Below are 14,717 nucleotides of genomic sequence, written 5' to 3' on the forward strand. Positions count from 1 at the left end.
CCTAAGTTCAGAGATGCTCCTGGGGTCAGTGTGTCCACCCCGAGATCAGGGAATCCTTGGGAACATCCCTGGGGTCAGTGTGTCCACCCTGAGCTCAGGGAATGCTTGGGGACACCCCTGGGGTCAGCGTGTCCACCCTGAGCTCAGGGGAGGGTTGGGGTCACCCCTGTGGTCAGTGTGTCCCTCCTGAGCTCAGGAGAGGGTCGGGGTCACGCCTGGGGTCAGTGTGTCCTCCCTGAGCTCAGGGGAGGGTTGGGGACACCCCTGTGGTCAGCGTGGGTCATCGGAGTTTGGGGAATGCTTGGGGTCACCCCTGTGGTCAGCGTGTCCACCCTGAACTCAGGGAATGCTTGGGGACATCCCTGGGGTCAGCGTGTCCACCCTGAGCTCGTGGGAAGGTTGGGGACATCCTTGGGGTCACTGTGTCCACCCTAAGTTCAGAGATGCTCCTGGGGTCAGTGTGTCCACCCCGAGATCAGGGAATCCTTGGGAACATCCCTGGGGTCAGTGTGTCCACCCTGAGCTCAGGGAATGCTTGGGGACACCCCTGGGGTCAGCGTGTCCACCCTGAGCTCAGGGGAGGGTTGGGGTCACCCCTGTGGTCAGTGTGTCCCTCCTGAGCTCAGGAGAGGGTCGGGGTCACGCCTGGGGTCAGTGTGTCCTCCCTGAGCTCAGGGGAGGGTTGGGGACACCCCTGTGGTCAGCGTGGGTCATCGGGGTTCGGGGAATGCTTGGGGACACCCCTGGGGTCGGTGTGTCCACCCTGAGCTCAGGGGAGGGTTGGGGACACTCCTGGGGGTCAATGTGGGTCATTGGAGTTTGGGGAATGCTTGGGGTCACCCCTGGGGTCAGTGTGTTCTCCATGAGATATGGGGACGGTTGGGGACATCCCTGGGGTCAGTGTGTCCACCCTGAGCTCAGGGGAGGGTTGGGGACATCCCTGTGGTCAGCGTGGGTCATTGGAGTTCAGGGAATGCTTGGGGACATCCCTGGGGTCAGTGTGTCCCCCGTGAGCTCAGGGGAGGGTTGGGGACATCCCTGGGGTCAGTGTGTCCACCCCGAGCTCAGGAGAGGGTCGGGGTCATCCCTGGGGTCAGTGTGTCCACCCCGAGCTCAGGAGAGGGTCGGGGTCACCCCTGGGGTCAGTGTGTCCACCCTGAGCTTGGGGGAGGGTCGGGGTCACCCCTGGGGTCAGTGTGTCCACCCCGAGCTCAGGGGAGGGTTGGGGACACCCCTGGTCCCAAAAGACGTCCTGAGGCTGTGTCCTTGGGTATCCCGGGGTGTCCCCATCCCCTGAGGAACTGTCGCCAGGGTGTCCCTGTCCCCTGAGGGGCTGTCCCGGGGTGTCCCCATCCTCTGAGGGGCTGTCCCGGGGTGTCCCCAGGCTGTCCCCATCCCCTGAGGGGCTGTCCCAGGGTGTCCCCAGGCTGTCCCCATCCCCTGAGGGGCTGTCCCAGGGTGTCCCCATCCCCTGAGGGGCTGTCCCAGGCTGTCCCTGTCCCCTGAGGGGCTGTCCTGGGGTGTCCCCATCCCCTGAGGAGCTGTCCCAGGCTGTCCCCATCCCCTGAGGGGCTGTCCCCAGGGTGTCCCCATCCCCTGAGGGGCTGTCCTGGGGTGTCCCCATCCCCTGAGGGGCTGTCCCAGGGTGTCCCCATCCCCTGAGGAGCTGTCCCTGGCTGTCCCTGTCCCCTGAGGGGCTGTCCCCAGGGTGTCCCTGTCCCCTGAGGGGCTGTCCCGGGCTGTCCCCATCCCCTGAGGGGCTGTCCCAGGGTGTCCCCATCCCCTGAGGGGCTGTCCTGGGGTGTCCCCATCCCCTGAGGAGCTGTCCCAGGCTGTCCCCATCCCCTGAGGAGCTGTCCCCAGGGTGTCCCCAGGGTGTCCCCATCCCCTGAGGGCCTGTCCCAGGCTGTCCCCATCCCCTGAGGGGCTGTCCTGGGGTGTCCCCATCCCCTGAGGAGCTGTCCCAGGCTGTCCCCATCCCCTGAGGGGCTGTCCTGGGGTGTCCCCATCCCCTGAGGGGCTGTCCCCAGGGTGTCCCCATCCCCTGAGGGGCTGTCCCAGGGTGTCCCCATCCCCTGAGGGGCTGTCCCCAGGGTGTCCCCATCCCCTGAGGGGCTGTCCCAGGCTGTCCCCATCCCCTGAGGGGCTGTCCCCGGGTGTCCCCATCCCCTGAGGGGCTGTCCCCAGGGTGTCCCCAGGCTGTCCCCATCCCCTGAGGAGCTGTCCCAGGCTGTCCCCATCCCCTGAGGGGCTGTCCCCGGGTGTCCCCATCCCCTGAGGGGCTGTCCCCAGGGTGTCCCCAGGGTGTCCCCATCCCCTGAGGAGCTGTCCCCGGCTGTCCCCATCCCCTGAGGGGCTGTCCCCAGGGTGTCCCCATCCCCTGAGGGCCTGTCCCAGGCTGTCCCCGTCCCCTGAGGGGCTGTCCCCAGGGTGTCCCCATCCCCTGAGGGGCTGTCCCCAGGCTGTCCCCATCCCCTGAGGGGCTGTCCCGGGCTGTCCCCATCCCCTGAGGGGCTGTCCTGGGGTGTCCCCATCCCCTGAGGAGCTGTCCCAGGCTGTCCCCATCCCCTGAGGGGCTGTCCTGGGGTGTCCCCATCCCCTGAGGGGCTGTCCTGGGGTGTCCCCATCCCCTGAGGAGCTGTCCCAGGCTGTCCCCATCCCCTGAGGGGCTGTCCTGGGGTGTCCCCATCCCCTGAGGGGCTGTCCCCAGGGTGTCCCCATCCCCTGAGGGGCTGTCCCAGGGTGTCCCCATCCCCTGAGGGGCTGTCCTGGGGTGTCCCCATCCCCTGAGGAGCTGTCCCAGGCTGTCCCCATCCCCTGAGGGGCTGTCCTGGGGTGTCCCCATCCCCTGAGGGGCTGTCCCCAGGGTGTCCCCATCCCCTGAGGGGCTGTCCCAGGGTGTCCCCATCCCCTGAGGGGCTGTCCCCAGGGTGTCCCCATCCCCTGAGGGGCTGTCCCAGGCTGTCCCCATCCCCTGAGGGGCTGTCCCCGGGTGTCCCCATCCCCTGAGGGGCTGTCCCCAGGGTGTCCCCAGGCTGTCCCCATCCCCTGAGGAGCTGTCCCAGGCTGTCCCCATCCCCTGAGGGGCTGTCCCCGGGTGTCCCCATCCCCTGAGGGGCTGTCCCCAGGGTGTCCCCAGGGTGTCCCCATCCCCTGAGGAGCTGTCCCCGGCTGTCCCCATCCCCTGAGGGGCTGTCCCCAGGGTGTCCCCATCCCCTGAGGGCCTGTCCCAGGCTGTCCCCGTCCCCTGAGGGGCTGTCCCCAGGCTGTCCCCATCCCCTGAGGGGCTGTCCCCGGGTGTCCCCATCCCCTGAGGAGCTGTCCTGGGGTGTCCCCATCCCCTGAGGAGCTGTCCCCAGGCTGTCCCCATCCCCTGAGGGGCTGTCCCCGGGTGTCCCCATCCCCTGAGGGGCTGTCCCCAGGGTGTCCCCAGGCTGTCCCCATCCCCTGAGGAGCTGTCCCAGGCTGTCCCCATCCCCTGAGGGGCTGTCCCCGGGTGTCCCCATCCCCTGAGGAGCTGTCCCCAGGGTGTCCCCGGGTGTCCCCATCCCCTGAGGAGCTGTCCCAGGCTGTCCCCATCCCCTGAGGGGCTGTCCTGGGGTGTCCCCATCCCCTGAGGGGCTGTCCCAGGCTGTCCCCGTCCCCTGAGCGGCTGTCCCCAGGGTGTCCCCATCCCCTGAGGGGCTGTCCCCAGGCTGTCCCCATCCCCTGAGGGGCTGTCCCAGGCTGTCCCTGTCCCCTGAGGGGCTGTCCCCAGGGTGTCCCCATCCCCTGAGGAGCTGTCCCCAGGCTGTCCCTGTCCCCTGAGGGGCTGTCCCCAGGGTGTCCCCATCCCCTGAGGAGCTGTCCCCAGGGTGTCCCCATCCCCTGAGGAGCTGTCCCCAGGGTGTCCCCAGGCTGTCCCCATCCCCTGAGGAGCTGTCCCAGGCTGTCCCCATCCCCTGAGGGGCTGTCCCCGGGTGTCCCCATCCCCTGAGGAGCTGTCCCAGGGTGTCCCCATCCCCTGAGGGGCTGTCCCCGGGTGTCCCCATCCCCTGAGGAGCTGTCCCAGGGTGTCCCCATCCCCTGAGGAGCTGTCCCAGGCTGTCCCCATCCCCTGAGGGGCTGTCCCCAGTGTGTCCCCATCCCCTGAGGGGCTGTCCCCGGGCTGTCCCCGCAGGTGGTGAAGGTCAGGCCCAACGACAAGGACGCCAAGCTCAAGTACCAGGAGTGTCACCGCATCGTCAAGCAGAAGGCCTTCGAGAGGGCCATCGCCAGCGACGAGCACAAGCGCTCCGTGGTCGACTCGCTGGACATCGAGAGCATGAGTGAGACCCCCAAACCCACCCAGGGGGGGCTCAGGGGTCACTTGGGGCTCCTTGGAGAGCCCCCAGAGGAGGCTCAAGGTCCCTGAGAGGGGCTGGGGTCCCCATAAGGGTTCCTGTGAGGGTCTGGGGTCTCCAGGAAGGTCACTGGGGAGTTTGTGGGGGTCCCTGGGTGGATCTGGGGAGTCCCTGGGGGTTCCTATGAGGGTCTGGGGTCTCCAGGAAGGTCCCTGGGTGGATCTGGGGAGTCCCTGGGGGTTCCTATGAGGGTCTGGGGTCTCCAGGAAGGTCCCTGGGTGGATCTGGGGAGTCCCTGGGGGTTCCTGTGAGGGTCTGGGGTCTCCAGGAGGGTGTCTGGGGAGTCCCTGGGGGTTCCTGTGAGGGTCTGGGGTCTCCAGGAAGGTCCCTGGGTGGATCTGGGGAATTCTTGGGGGTCCCTGGTTGGGTCTGGAGGCTCTGTGGGTGTCCCTGGGAGGATCTTGGGGTCTCTGTGGGGGTCTGAGGGTCCCCATGAGGGTCCTGGAGAGGTTCTGGGGGTCTCCACCTGGGTCTTGGGGTGTCCAGACAAGCTTTGAGACCCTCATGAAGGTTTTGGGGTCCCCATGAACATCTGGGGGTCCCCACAAGGATCTCTGGGAGGGTTTTGGGGTCCCCCTGAGGGTCCTGGAGAGGTTCTGGGGGTCCCCACGTGGGTCTTGGGGTCCCCATGAACATCTGGGGGTTCCCACGAGGATCTCTGGGAGGGTTTTGGTGTCCCCAAGGGGGTCCTGGAGAGGTTCTGGGGGTCCCCACGTGGGCCTTGGGGTCCCCATGAACATCTGGGGGTCCCCACAAGGATCTCTGGGAGGGTTTTGGTGTCCCCAAGGGGGTCCCCACGAGAATCTCAAGGTGCCCAGCAGAGCTTTGGGACCCTCATGAGGGTCTTGGGGTCCCCATGAACATCTGGGTGTCCCCACGAGGATCTCTGGGAGGCTTTTGGGATCCCCTGAGGGTCCCCATGAGGGTCCTGGAGAGGTTCTGGGGGTCCCCACGTGGGTCTTGGGGTCCCCATGAACATCTGGGTGTCCCCACGTGGGTCTTGGGGTCCCCATGAACATCTGGGGGTCCCCACGAGGATCTCGGGGAGGCTTTTGGGTTCCCCTGAGGGTCCCCATGAGGGTCCTGGAGATGTTCTGGGGGTCCCCACGAGGTTCTGAGGTGCCCAGCTGACCTTTTGTCCCCACCGCCCGGGGTCCCCACGCCAAGCCCAGCACCCCCAGCCCATCCCCCGCCTCTGGGGGACCCCTGGGTGGACTCACCTTGTCCCCACTGTCCCCTCCTCCCCCCCACCTTGTCCCCGCAGCCATCGAGGACGAGTACAGCGGCCCCAAGCTGGAGGACGGCAAGGTGACCTTGGCCTTCATGAAGGAGCTCATGCAGTGGTACAAGGACCAGAAGAAACTCCACAGGAAATGCGCCTACCAGGTACCCCCAAAAACCCCCTCAAAAACCCCCCCAAAACCCTCCCCCCCCTCTCTCCTCCTCCTCCTCCTGTCCCCATCCCGTCCCCAGATGTCCCCACACGTCCCCACCCCGCAGATCCTGGTGCAGGTGAAGGAGGTGCTGGCCAAGCTGCCCACCCTGGTGGAGACCACGTTGAAGGAGGTGGGTGCCCCTTCGTTGGGGTGGTGGGTGAGGGTCCCACGTCCCGGCGTGGTGACATCGGTGCCACCCGCGTGTCCCCCTGAGCAGACGGAGAAGGTGACGGTGTGCGGGGACACGCACGGGCAGTTCTACGACCTGCTCAACATCTTCGAGCTCAACGGGCTGCCCTCCGAGGCCAATCCTTACGTATCCTTACGGGCTCCCTGGGGCTGGGGTTGGGATGGTGGGGTGGGGTGAGGGGGACACTCGGGGGACATCTCTGGACACGGGGTGGGGGTCGTTGTCCTGAACTGGGGACAGATTTTCAACGGGGACTTTGTGGACCGCGGCTCCTTCTCGGTCGAGGTCATCCTCACGCTCTTCGGCTTCAAGCTGCTCTATCCCGACCACTTCCATCTGCTCCGAGGTAATTCCAGAGGCTGGGGGATGAGGCTTGGACCCCCTCCCCCCCCTCCCCCGGCCAGGTTTGGTGGTGGGGGAGGGGTCATGTCCCCAAACTGTCCCTTGTTGTCCCCGGTGGATCACTATCTGGCAGCCCCCGCCGTTGTCCGTGATGGATCCCAATCTGGCAGCCCCTGCGGAGGGGACACTTTTTGCCTGTGACCACCCCCGTGCCAGCCTCATCCCCTTCGGGGTTGGGGACATCCGTGTCCCTTGGGGATTTGGGGGATCCCTGTCCCCTCGGCGTTGGTGGCATCGCTGTCCCTTGGCGATGTCCCTGTCCCCAGCCCCAGGACCAGCTCGCGGTGCCGCGTCACGGGGTCGTGTCCCCTCTGTGCCGTGGCGTGGCACATCCCGTGTCCCCCGCGGGGTGCAGGGCCTTGTCCTGTGTCACAGGGCCACGTCCCCTGTCCCCAACCCTTGCTCCTTGTCCCCATCTCCCTCCTGGGGTCCTTCTCTGTCCCGCACCCCCCGTCCCCAGAACCCATCCCGTACCCTCGGGACCGTCCCACCCCGGCCTCTGGGGGCCGAGCCGCAGCGCTGTGTCCCCTGCCCGTGTCCCCAGGCCTGGGCAGTGTCCCCCAGGCGTGGCACCTGTCCCCGCGTCCCCTCAGGGAACCACGAGACGGACAACATGAACCAGATCTACGGCTTCGAGGGCGAGGTGAAGGCCAAGTACACGGCGCAGATGTTCGCCCTTTTCAGCGAGGTCTTCGAGTGGCTGCCCCTGGCCCAGTGCATCAACGGCAAAGTGCTGGTGAGGGGACACCGGAGGGGACACCGGACGGGACACCGTCACCGGGTGTCACTCTCTGGCAGCGCCCATTGAGAGCAATGGCTCCCTTCTTGGTAGCCCGTGGGTTCACTTTTTGGCAGCTCCTATTGACTGGAATTGGTCAGTATTTGGCGGCCCCCCATAGAGATCACAATTTGGCAGCCCATATTGACTTTAATGCATCACTATTTGGCGGCCCTTGACGCTGATAGATCACTTTTTGGCAACCCCTATTGACTCCAATAGATCACTATTTGGCGGTCCTCGGGGATCACTCTTTGGCAACCCTTATTCACTCTAATTGGTCACAATTTGGCGACCCCTTGGGATCACTATTTGGCAGTCCCTATTGTCTCCTATGGTTCACTATTTGGCGACCCCTTTGGATAGCTATTTGGCAGTCCCCATTGACTCTAGTAGCTCACTATTTCGCGACCCCTTGGGATCACTATTTGGCAGTCCCTATTGTCTCTAATGGTTCACTATTTGGCGGTCCCCATTGACTCTAGTAGCTCACTATTTGGCGATCCCAATTGACTCGAATGGGTCAATATTTGGCGGCCCCGTTGGAATCATTATTTGGCAGTCCCCATTGACTCTAGTAGCTCACTATTTGGCGATCCCAATTGACTCGAATGGGTCACTATTTGGCGGCCCCGTGGGAATCCTTATTTGGCAGTCCCCATTGACTTTAATAGGTCACTATTTGGCGGCCCCCATGGTATCGCTCTTTGGCACTCCCTATTGACTTTCATGGATCACTATTTGGCGGCCCCTAGAGATCACAATTTGGCAGCCGCTGTTGACTTTAATGGCTCACTCTTTGGCGGCCCTTGACTCTGGTAGATCACTATTTGGCGGCGCCTATTGACTTTAAAGGATCACTATTTGGCGACCCCCTTGGCTCACTATTTGGCAGTCCCTGCTGTCTCCTATGGTTCACTATTTGGCAGTCCCCATTGACTCTAATAGCTCACTATTTGGCGACCCCTTTGGGTAACTATTTGGCAGTTCCCATTGTCGCTGGTGGTTCACTATTTGGCAGCCACTATTGACTTTAATAGATCACTGTTTGGCAGCCCCCATTGACTACTATGGGTCACTATTTAGCAGCCCCCCATCACTTTTTGGCAGCCCCCCATGGTTCCATATAGATCACTATCTTGCAGGCCCACTGTCCCCAGTTGTCCCCTGTGACTTCTGATCCCTGTCCTTGAGGGGATTTGGGGGGGCATTCCCTGTCCCCATGGGGTGACCCCCATCCCTGGGAGGGGGTTTGGGGTGTCCCTGCTGTCCCCATGGGGTGACCCCCATCCCTGGGAGGGGGTTTGGGGTGTCCCTGCTGTCCCCATGGGGTGACCCCCATCCCTGGGAGGGGGTTTGGGGTGTCCCTGCTGTCCCCATGAGGTGACCCCCATCCCTAAGAGGGGGTTTGGGGTGTCCCTGTCACAAGTTGGGGAGGGGGTTGGGGGGTCTTGGGGGTCCCTTGTCACCCCCTCAGTGTCAGGATGGGCGATTGTGTCCCGCCCCCCCATCCCTGCTGTCCCCCCTGATGTCCCCACCTCGTGTCCCCACCCAGATCATGCACGGGGGGCTCTTCAGCGAGGACGGCGTCACCCTCGATGACATCCGCAAGATCGAGCGGAACCGGCAGCCCCCAGACTCAGGTGGGACAGGGATCCCCCACCCCGAGGTGTCCCCAGCGTGTCCCCAGCGAGGGGCCGAGCTGTGACCCCCCCTGTGTCCCCCCAGGGCCGATGTGTGACCTGCTCTGGTCCGACCCCCAGCCCCAGGTGAGCTGTGACCCCTCCCACCCCCGCCCCGGTGATGTCCCCTGGGCTGTCCCCGGGTCCTGGTGTCACCCACCAGGTCCCAGTGCCACCCTCTTCCTGTCCCCAACCTCCCAGTGCCACCAGCTGTACCCCCAAGCCCACCACCACCCCCTGCCACATCTGCTGACCCCTCTGTCCCCCCCACGGTGTCCCCACGGTGTCCCCAAAAAGCGGGGGGTCAGCTGACCCCTCTGTCCCCCCCACGGTGTCCCCACAATGTCCCCATGGTGTCCTCCCCGTGGTGTCCCTCTGGTGTCCCCGTGGTGTCCCCAGAGCGGCCGCTCGGTCAGCAAGCGAGGGGTCAGCTGCCCCTTCTGTCCCTCCCCGGTGTCCCCACGGTGTCCCCAGAATGGCCGGGGGTCAGCTGCCCCCTCTGTCCCTCCCCGGTGTCCCCACGGTGTCCCCAGAATGGCCGGGGGTCAGCTGCCCCCTCTGTCCCTCCCCGGTGTCCCCACGGTGTCCCCAGAATGGCCGAGGGTCAGCTGCCCCCTCTGTCCCTCCCCGGTGTCCCCACGGTGTCCCCAGAATGGCCGGGGGTCAGCTGCCCCCTCTGTCCCTCCCCGGTGTCCCCACGGTGTCCCCAGAATGGCCGAGGGGTCAGCTGCCCCCTCTGTCCCTCCCCGGTGTCCCCACGATGTCCTGATGGTGTCCCCACTATGTCCCCCCCCCGTGGTGTCCCCAGAACGGCCGCTCGGTCAGCAAGCGAGGGGTCAGCTGCCCCCTCTGTCCCCTCCACGTGTCCCCACGGTGTCCCCACAATGTCCCCACGATGTCCCCCCCCATGGTGTCCCCCAGAACGGCCGCTCGGTCAGCAAGCGAGGGGTCAGCTGACCCCCTCTGTCCCCTCCACGTGTCCCCACGGTGTCCCCACAATGTCCCCACGATGTCCCCCCCCATGGTGTCCCCCAGAACGGCCGCTCGGTCAGCAAGCGAGGGGTCAGCTGCCCCCTCTGTCCCCTCCACGTGTCCCCACGGTGTCCCCACAATGTCCCCACGATGTCCCCCCCCATAGTGTCCCCCAGAACGGCCGCTCGGTCAGCAAGCGAGGGGTCAGCTGCCCCCTCTGTCCCCTCCACGTGTCCCCACGGTGTCCCCACAATGTCCCCACGATGTCCCCCCCCATGGTGTCCCCCAGAACGGCCGCTCGGTCAGCAAGCGAGGGGTCAGCTGCCCCCTCTGTCCCCTCCACGTGTCCCCACGGTGTCCCCACAATGTCCCCACGATGTCCCCCCCCATGGTGTCCCCCAGAACGGCCGCTCGGTCAGCAAGCGAGGGGTCAGCTGCCCCCTCTGTCCCTCCCCGGTGTCCCCACGGTGTCCTGATGGTGTCCCCACGATGTCCCCCCCCCCCGTGGTGTCCCCAGAACGGCCGCTCGGTCAGCAAGCGAGGGGTCAGCTGCCAGTTCGGCCCCGATGTCACCAAGCGCTTCCTGGAGCGGAACCGCCTGGAGCTCATCATCCGCAGCCACGAGGTCAAGCCCGAGGGCTACGAGGTAGCCCACGATGGCCGCTGCGTCACCGTCTTCTCCGCCCCCAACTACTGGTGAGGGGACAGCGGGGGACAGCAGGGGACAGCGGGGGACACGGGTGGCGGGAGGGCCCGCGGTGACGGCGGCGTGGCCTTGGTGCTGTCCCCGGTGGCCCCTTGACCACCTCGTCCCCGTGGTCCGGTGCCACCTGAGCCAGGTTGTCCCCTTGATCCAGTCCCCAAGTGTCCCCCGTGCAGAGTTGTCCCCAAATGTCCCCATCCCTGGTGGTCCCCCAGCCTCGGTGGCCAATGGGAGCCATGCTCTGGTGGCCCCAAGTGTCCCCAAATGTCCCCAAGTGTCCCCAAGTGTCCCCAAGTGTCCCCTGTGCCGAGTTGTCCCCAAATGTCCCCATCCCTGGTGGTCCCCTAGGCTTGGTGGCCAGCAGGGACCCTGCTCTGGTGGCCCCAAGTGTCCCCAAATGTCCCCTGTGCCAAGTTGTCCCCAAATGTCCCCATCCCTGGTGGTCCCCTAGGCTTGGTGGCCAGCAGGGACCCTGCTCTGGTGGCCCCAAGTGTCCCCAAGTGTCCCCAAATGTCCCCATCCCTGGTGGTCCCCCAGCCTCGGTGGCCAGTGGGGGCTGTGCTCTGGTGGTCCCAAGTGTCCCCAAATGTCCCCAAGTGTCCCATCCCTGGTGGTCCCCCAGCCTTGGTGGCCAACAGGGGCTGTGCTCTGGTGGCCCCAAGTGTCCCCAAATGTCCCCAAGTGTCCCCAAATGTCCCCTGCAGTGACCAGATGGGCAACAAGGGCTCCTACATCCACCTGCGGGGCAGCGACCTCCGCCCCGACTTCCACCAGTTCACAGCAGTGGTGAGTCTGGGGCACTGGGACCCCCCCAAAATCCACCCCAGGGACCCCAAAAACCCAACCCAGGGACCCCAAAAATCCTGGGAGCTCCAGAACCTTCCTGGGGACCCCCAAAATCCACCCAGAGACCCCCAAAATCCACCCCAGGGACCTCCAGAATCCACCCCAGGGACCCCAAAAACCCAACCCAGGGACCCCAAAAATCCTGGGAGCTCCAAAACCTTCCTGCGGACCCCCAAAATCCACCCACAGACCCCCAAAATCCACCCCAGGGACCCCAAAAACCCCAACCCAGGGACCCCAAAAACCCAACCCAGGGACCCCAAAAATCCTGGGAGCTCCAGAACCTTCCTGGGGACCCCCAAAATCCACCCAGAGACCCCCAAAATCCAACCCAGGGACCCCCAAAATCCAACCCAGGGCCCCCAAAAACCCTGGGAGCTCCAAAACCTTCCTCATCTTTATGGGGGGGGTCCTGAGGGGCTCTTGGGGGTCTTGCTCTTAATGGGGGGGGGGGTTCAGAGGGGTTTTGGGGGGCTCTGGGGGGGGGGTCTCATCTTTATGGGGGGGTCCCGAGTAGCAGCTTTATTTGGGGGGGGTCCTGAGGGGCTCTTGGGGGTCTTGTCTTTAATTGGGGGAGGGTTCAGAGGGGTTTTGGGGGGGGTCCTGAGGGGCTCTTGGGGGTCTTGCTTTTAATGGGGGGGGGGGGTTCAGAGGGGTTTTGGGGGGGGTCTCATCTTTATGGGGGGGGTCCTGAGGGGCTCTTGGGGGTCTTGCCTTTAATGGGGGGGGGTTCAGAGGGGTTTTGGGGGGGGTCCTGAGGGGCTCTTGGGGGTCTTGCCTTTAATGGGGGGGGGTTCAGAGGGGTTTTGGGGGGGGTCCTGAGGGGCTCTTGGGGGTCTTGCCTTTAATGGGGGGGGGGTTCAGAGGGGTTTTGGGGGGGGTCTCGCCTTTATGGGGGGGGTCCTGAGTGGCTCTTGGGGATCTTTAATGGGGGGGGGTTTCAGAGGAGTTTTGGGGGGGGGGTCTCATCTTTACCGGGATGTCCCCAAAAATCTTTTGGCCGCGGGGGGGGGGGGGGGGGGGGGAGGGGCTCAGGGCTCAGGGGTCACTCCAGGCTGGAATTTTTTTTTTTGGGGGGGGGGGTGGTTTGGAGCTTCTGAACCCCCCCCTGAACCCCCCCTTTTCTCCCCTCCCCCAGCCTCACCCCAACGTCAAGCCCATGATGTACGCGAACACCCTCCTGCAGCTGGGCATGATGTGACCCCCACCCCCAAAAAAAAAAAACCCCCCACCCCCACCCCCCCCCACCCCCCCCCTCTCGACACCCCCCAGGGGGGTTTTAATATATTGGAAGATTGTATTTATTCCCCTCCCCCCACCCCATCCCCTTCCCAGTTGCTCCCAGTTGCTCCCAGTTTGGAGCAGGCACCTCCTGGGGTGGTGGGGGGGGGTGTGGGGAGGGGGGGGGAGGTCCTGGAAATTGGGGGGGGGATGGGGGTGGGTTTGGGGGAAGGGGGGGGGGTCCTCGCTGCTGGCACTGCCCCCCCCCCCCCCCCCCCCCCAAAAAATAAACGAGCAATAGGTGCGAGGAGGAGGAGGGAGGGTGGGGGAGGGGAAGGGAGGGTGGGGGAGGGGCTCCGTGCCGCCCCTCCCCCCTCCCCTCCCTCCCCCCCGCCCCCCCCGCCGTGCGGTTTTACCATCTCTGTAATTAATTAATCACGTTCAATAAAGTTAATTAAAAGTCAGCTCCTTGAAAGTCGCTCCCGGCCGGTAGGGGGCGCTGTCGCCGCGGAGATGGTTGCCGTGGAAACCCCGCCTCCCCCCCCCCCCCCCCCCATATCGTTGTTGCTGTGGCAACGGCGATGGAAGGCGGGGCACCCTTCCCTGGGTACCCCAAAATCACCCCGGGGACCCCCAAACTCCACCCCAGGGACCCCCAAACTCCAGGAACCCCCAAAAACCTCCCTGGGCACCCCCAAACCCCCACCCCAGAGACCCCCCCCTCAGCCTTGGGAGCCCCAAATCCCATCCCAGGGACCCTGAAATCCTTCCTGGGCACCCCCAAACCCCCACCCAAGGGACCCCAACTCTCCCTGAGGACCCCCCCCCCCTCAATTCAGTGCCACCCTGGAGCCCCTCACCCCCCCCCCCCCCGAAACCTCCAGAAGTTTCTCGAACCCCCCCAAATTCCCTGCTGGGGGGGGGGGGTCCGGGGTTTATGGGGGGCTCACAGGGTTTATTTGGGGGGGTCTGGATCAGTCCCAGCCCCTCCCAGTTCGGCACTGGGACCAGTTCCAGCGGCAGAGCAAGGATGCCGCCGCTCCTGCCAATCAGCGCGGCTCAGCCAATAGGAACGCGGAGCGCGCCCGTCAGTCCCGCCTTTCAGCCAATAGGAGCGCAGAGCGCGCCCGTCAGTCACGCCTTTCAGCCAATAGGAGCGCGGAGCGCCTCGGCTGGTCCCGCCCCCCCGCCCGCGGGCGTCGGACGGGGCCAAAAGCTCTGGGAGTGACCCCAAACCCCATCGGAATGACCCCAAAAATCCCATCGGAATGATCCCAAACCCCATCGGAATGACCCCAAAAATCCCATCGGAATGATCCCAAATCACATCGGAATGGCCCCAAATCCCATCGGAATGGCCCCAAATCCCATCGGAATGATCCAAAAATCCCATCGGAATGATCCAAAAATCCCATCGGAATGGCCCCAAATCCCATCGGAATGGGCCCAAATCCCATCGGAATGACCCCAAATCCCATCGGAATGATCCAAAAATCCCATCGGAATGGCCCCAAATCCCATTGGAATGGGCCCAAATCCCATCGGAATGGCCCCAAATCCCATCGGAATGGGCCCAAATCCCATCGGAATGGCCCCAAATCACATCGGAATGGCCCCAAATCCCATCGGAATGGCCCCAAATCACATCGGAATGGCCCCAAAATCCCGTCGGAATGACCCCAAATCCCATCGGAATGACCCAAAATCCCCTCTAAATGACCCCAAAATCTCATCAGAATGACCCCAAATCCCATCGGAATGGCCCCAAATCTCATCGGAATGGCCCCAAATCTCATCGCAATGACCCCAAATCTCATCGGAATGGCCCCAAATCTCATCGGAATGGCCCCAAATCCCATCGGAATGACCCAAAATCCCCTCTAAATGACCCCAAAATCTCATCGGAATGACCTCCCATAGCCCCTATAGCCCCCGATAGCCCCCATAGCCCCCATAGCCCCCATAGCCCCCATAGCCCCTATAGCCCCCATAGCCCCTATAGCCCCTATAGCCCCCATAGCCCCTATAGCCCCTATAGCCCCTATAGCCCCCATAGCCCCCATAGCCCCTATAGCCCCTATAGCCCCTATAGCCCCTATAGCCCC

At 64.5% G+C, this 14,717-nt stretch overlaps 1 protein-coding gene across 1 annotated transcript; it reads left to right on the forward strand.

Annotated features, from left to right (window-relative positions):
* The first annotated feature begins 4,137 nt into the window (after positions 1-4,137).
* On the forward strand, positions 4,138-12,603 carry PPP5C (protein phosphatase 5 catalytic subunit). The gene is made up of 11 exons (XM_032097791.1): positions 4,138-4,307; positions 5,647-5,768; positions 5,883-5,948; positions 6,036-6,134; positions 6,249-6,354; positions 7,004-7,146; positions 8,744-8,831; positions 8,917-8,957; positions 10,360-10,538; positions 11,250-11,331; positions 12,530-12,603. The coding sequence occupies exons 1-11, from the start codon at positions 4,304-4,306 to the stop codon at positions 12,590-12,592; spliced, it is 993 nt and encodes a 330-aa protein (XP_031953682.1). The 5' UTR covers positions 4,138-4,303; the 3' UTR covers positions 12,593-12,603.
* The last annotated feature ends 2,114 nt before the right edge of the window (positions 12,604-14,717 follow it).

The sequence above is a fragment of the Corvus moneduloides genome, unplaced genomic scaffold, assembly GCF_009650955.1.
Source record: "Corvus moneduloides isolate bCorMon1 unplaced genomic scaffold, bCorMon1.pri scaffold_115_arrow_ctg1, whole genome shotgun sequence".
Classification (NCBI taxonomy): domain Eukaryota; kingdom Metazoa; phylum Chordata; class Aves; order Passeriformes; family Corvidae; genus Corvus; species Corvus moneduloides.

Excerpts from the sequence above, each read along its gene's own strand:
- PPP5C (XM_032097791.1), top strand. Across the intron at positions 6,355-7,003 it reads CCACTTCCATCTGCTCCGAG|GGAACCACGAGACGGACAAC; the intron begins GTAATTCCAGAG and ends GCGTCCCCTCAG. Across the intron at positions 10,539-11,249 it reads TTCTCCGCCCCCAACTACTG|TGACCAGATGGGCAACAAGG; the intron begins GTGAGGGGACAG and ends TGTCCCCTGCAG.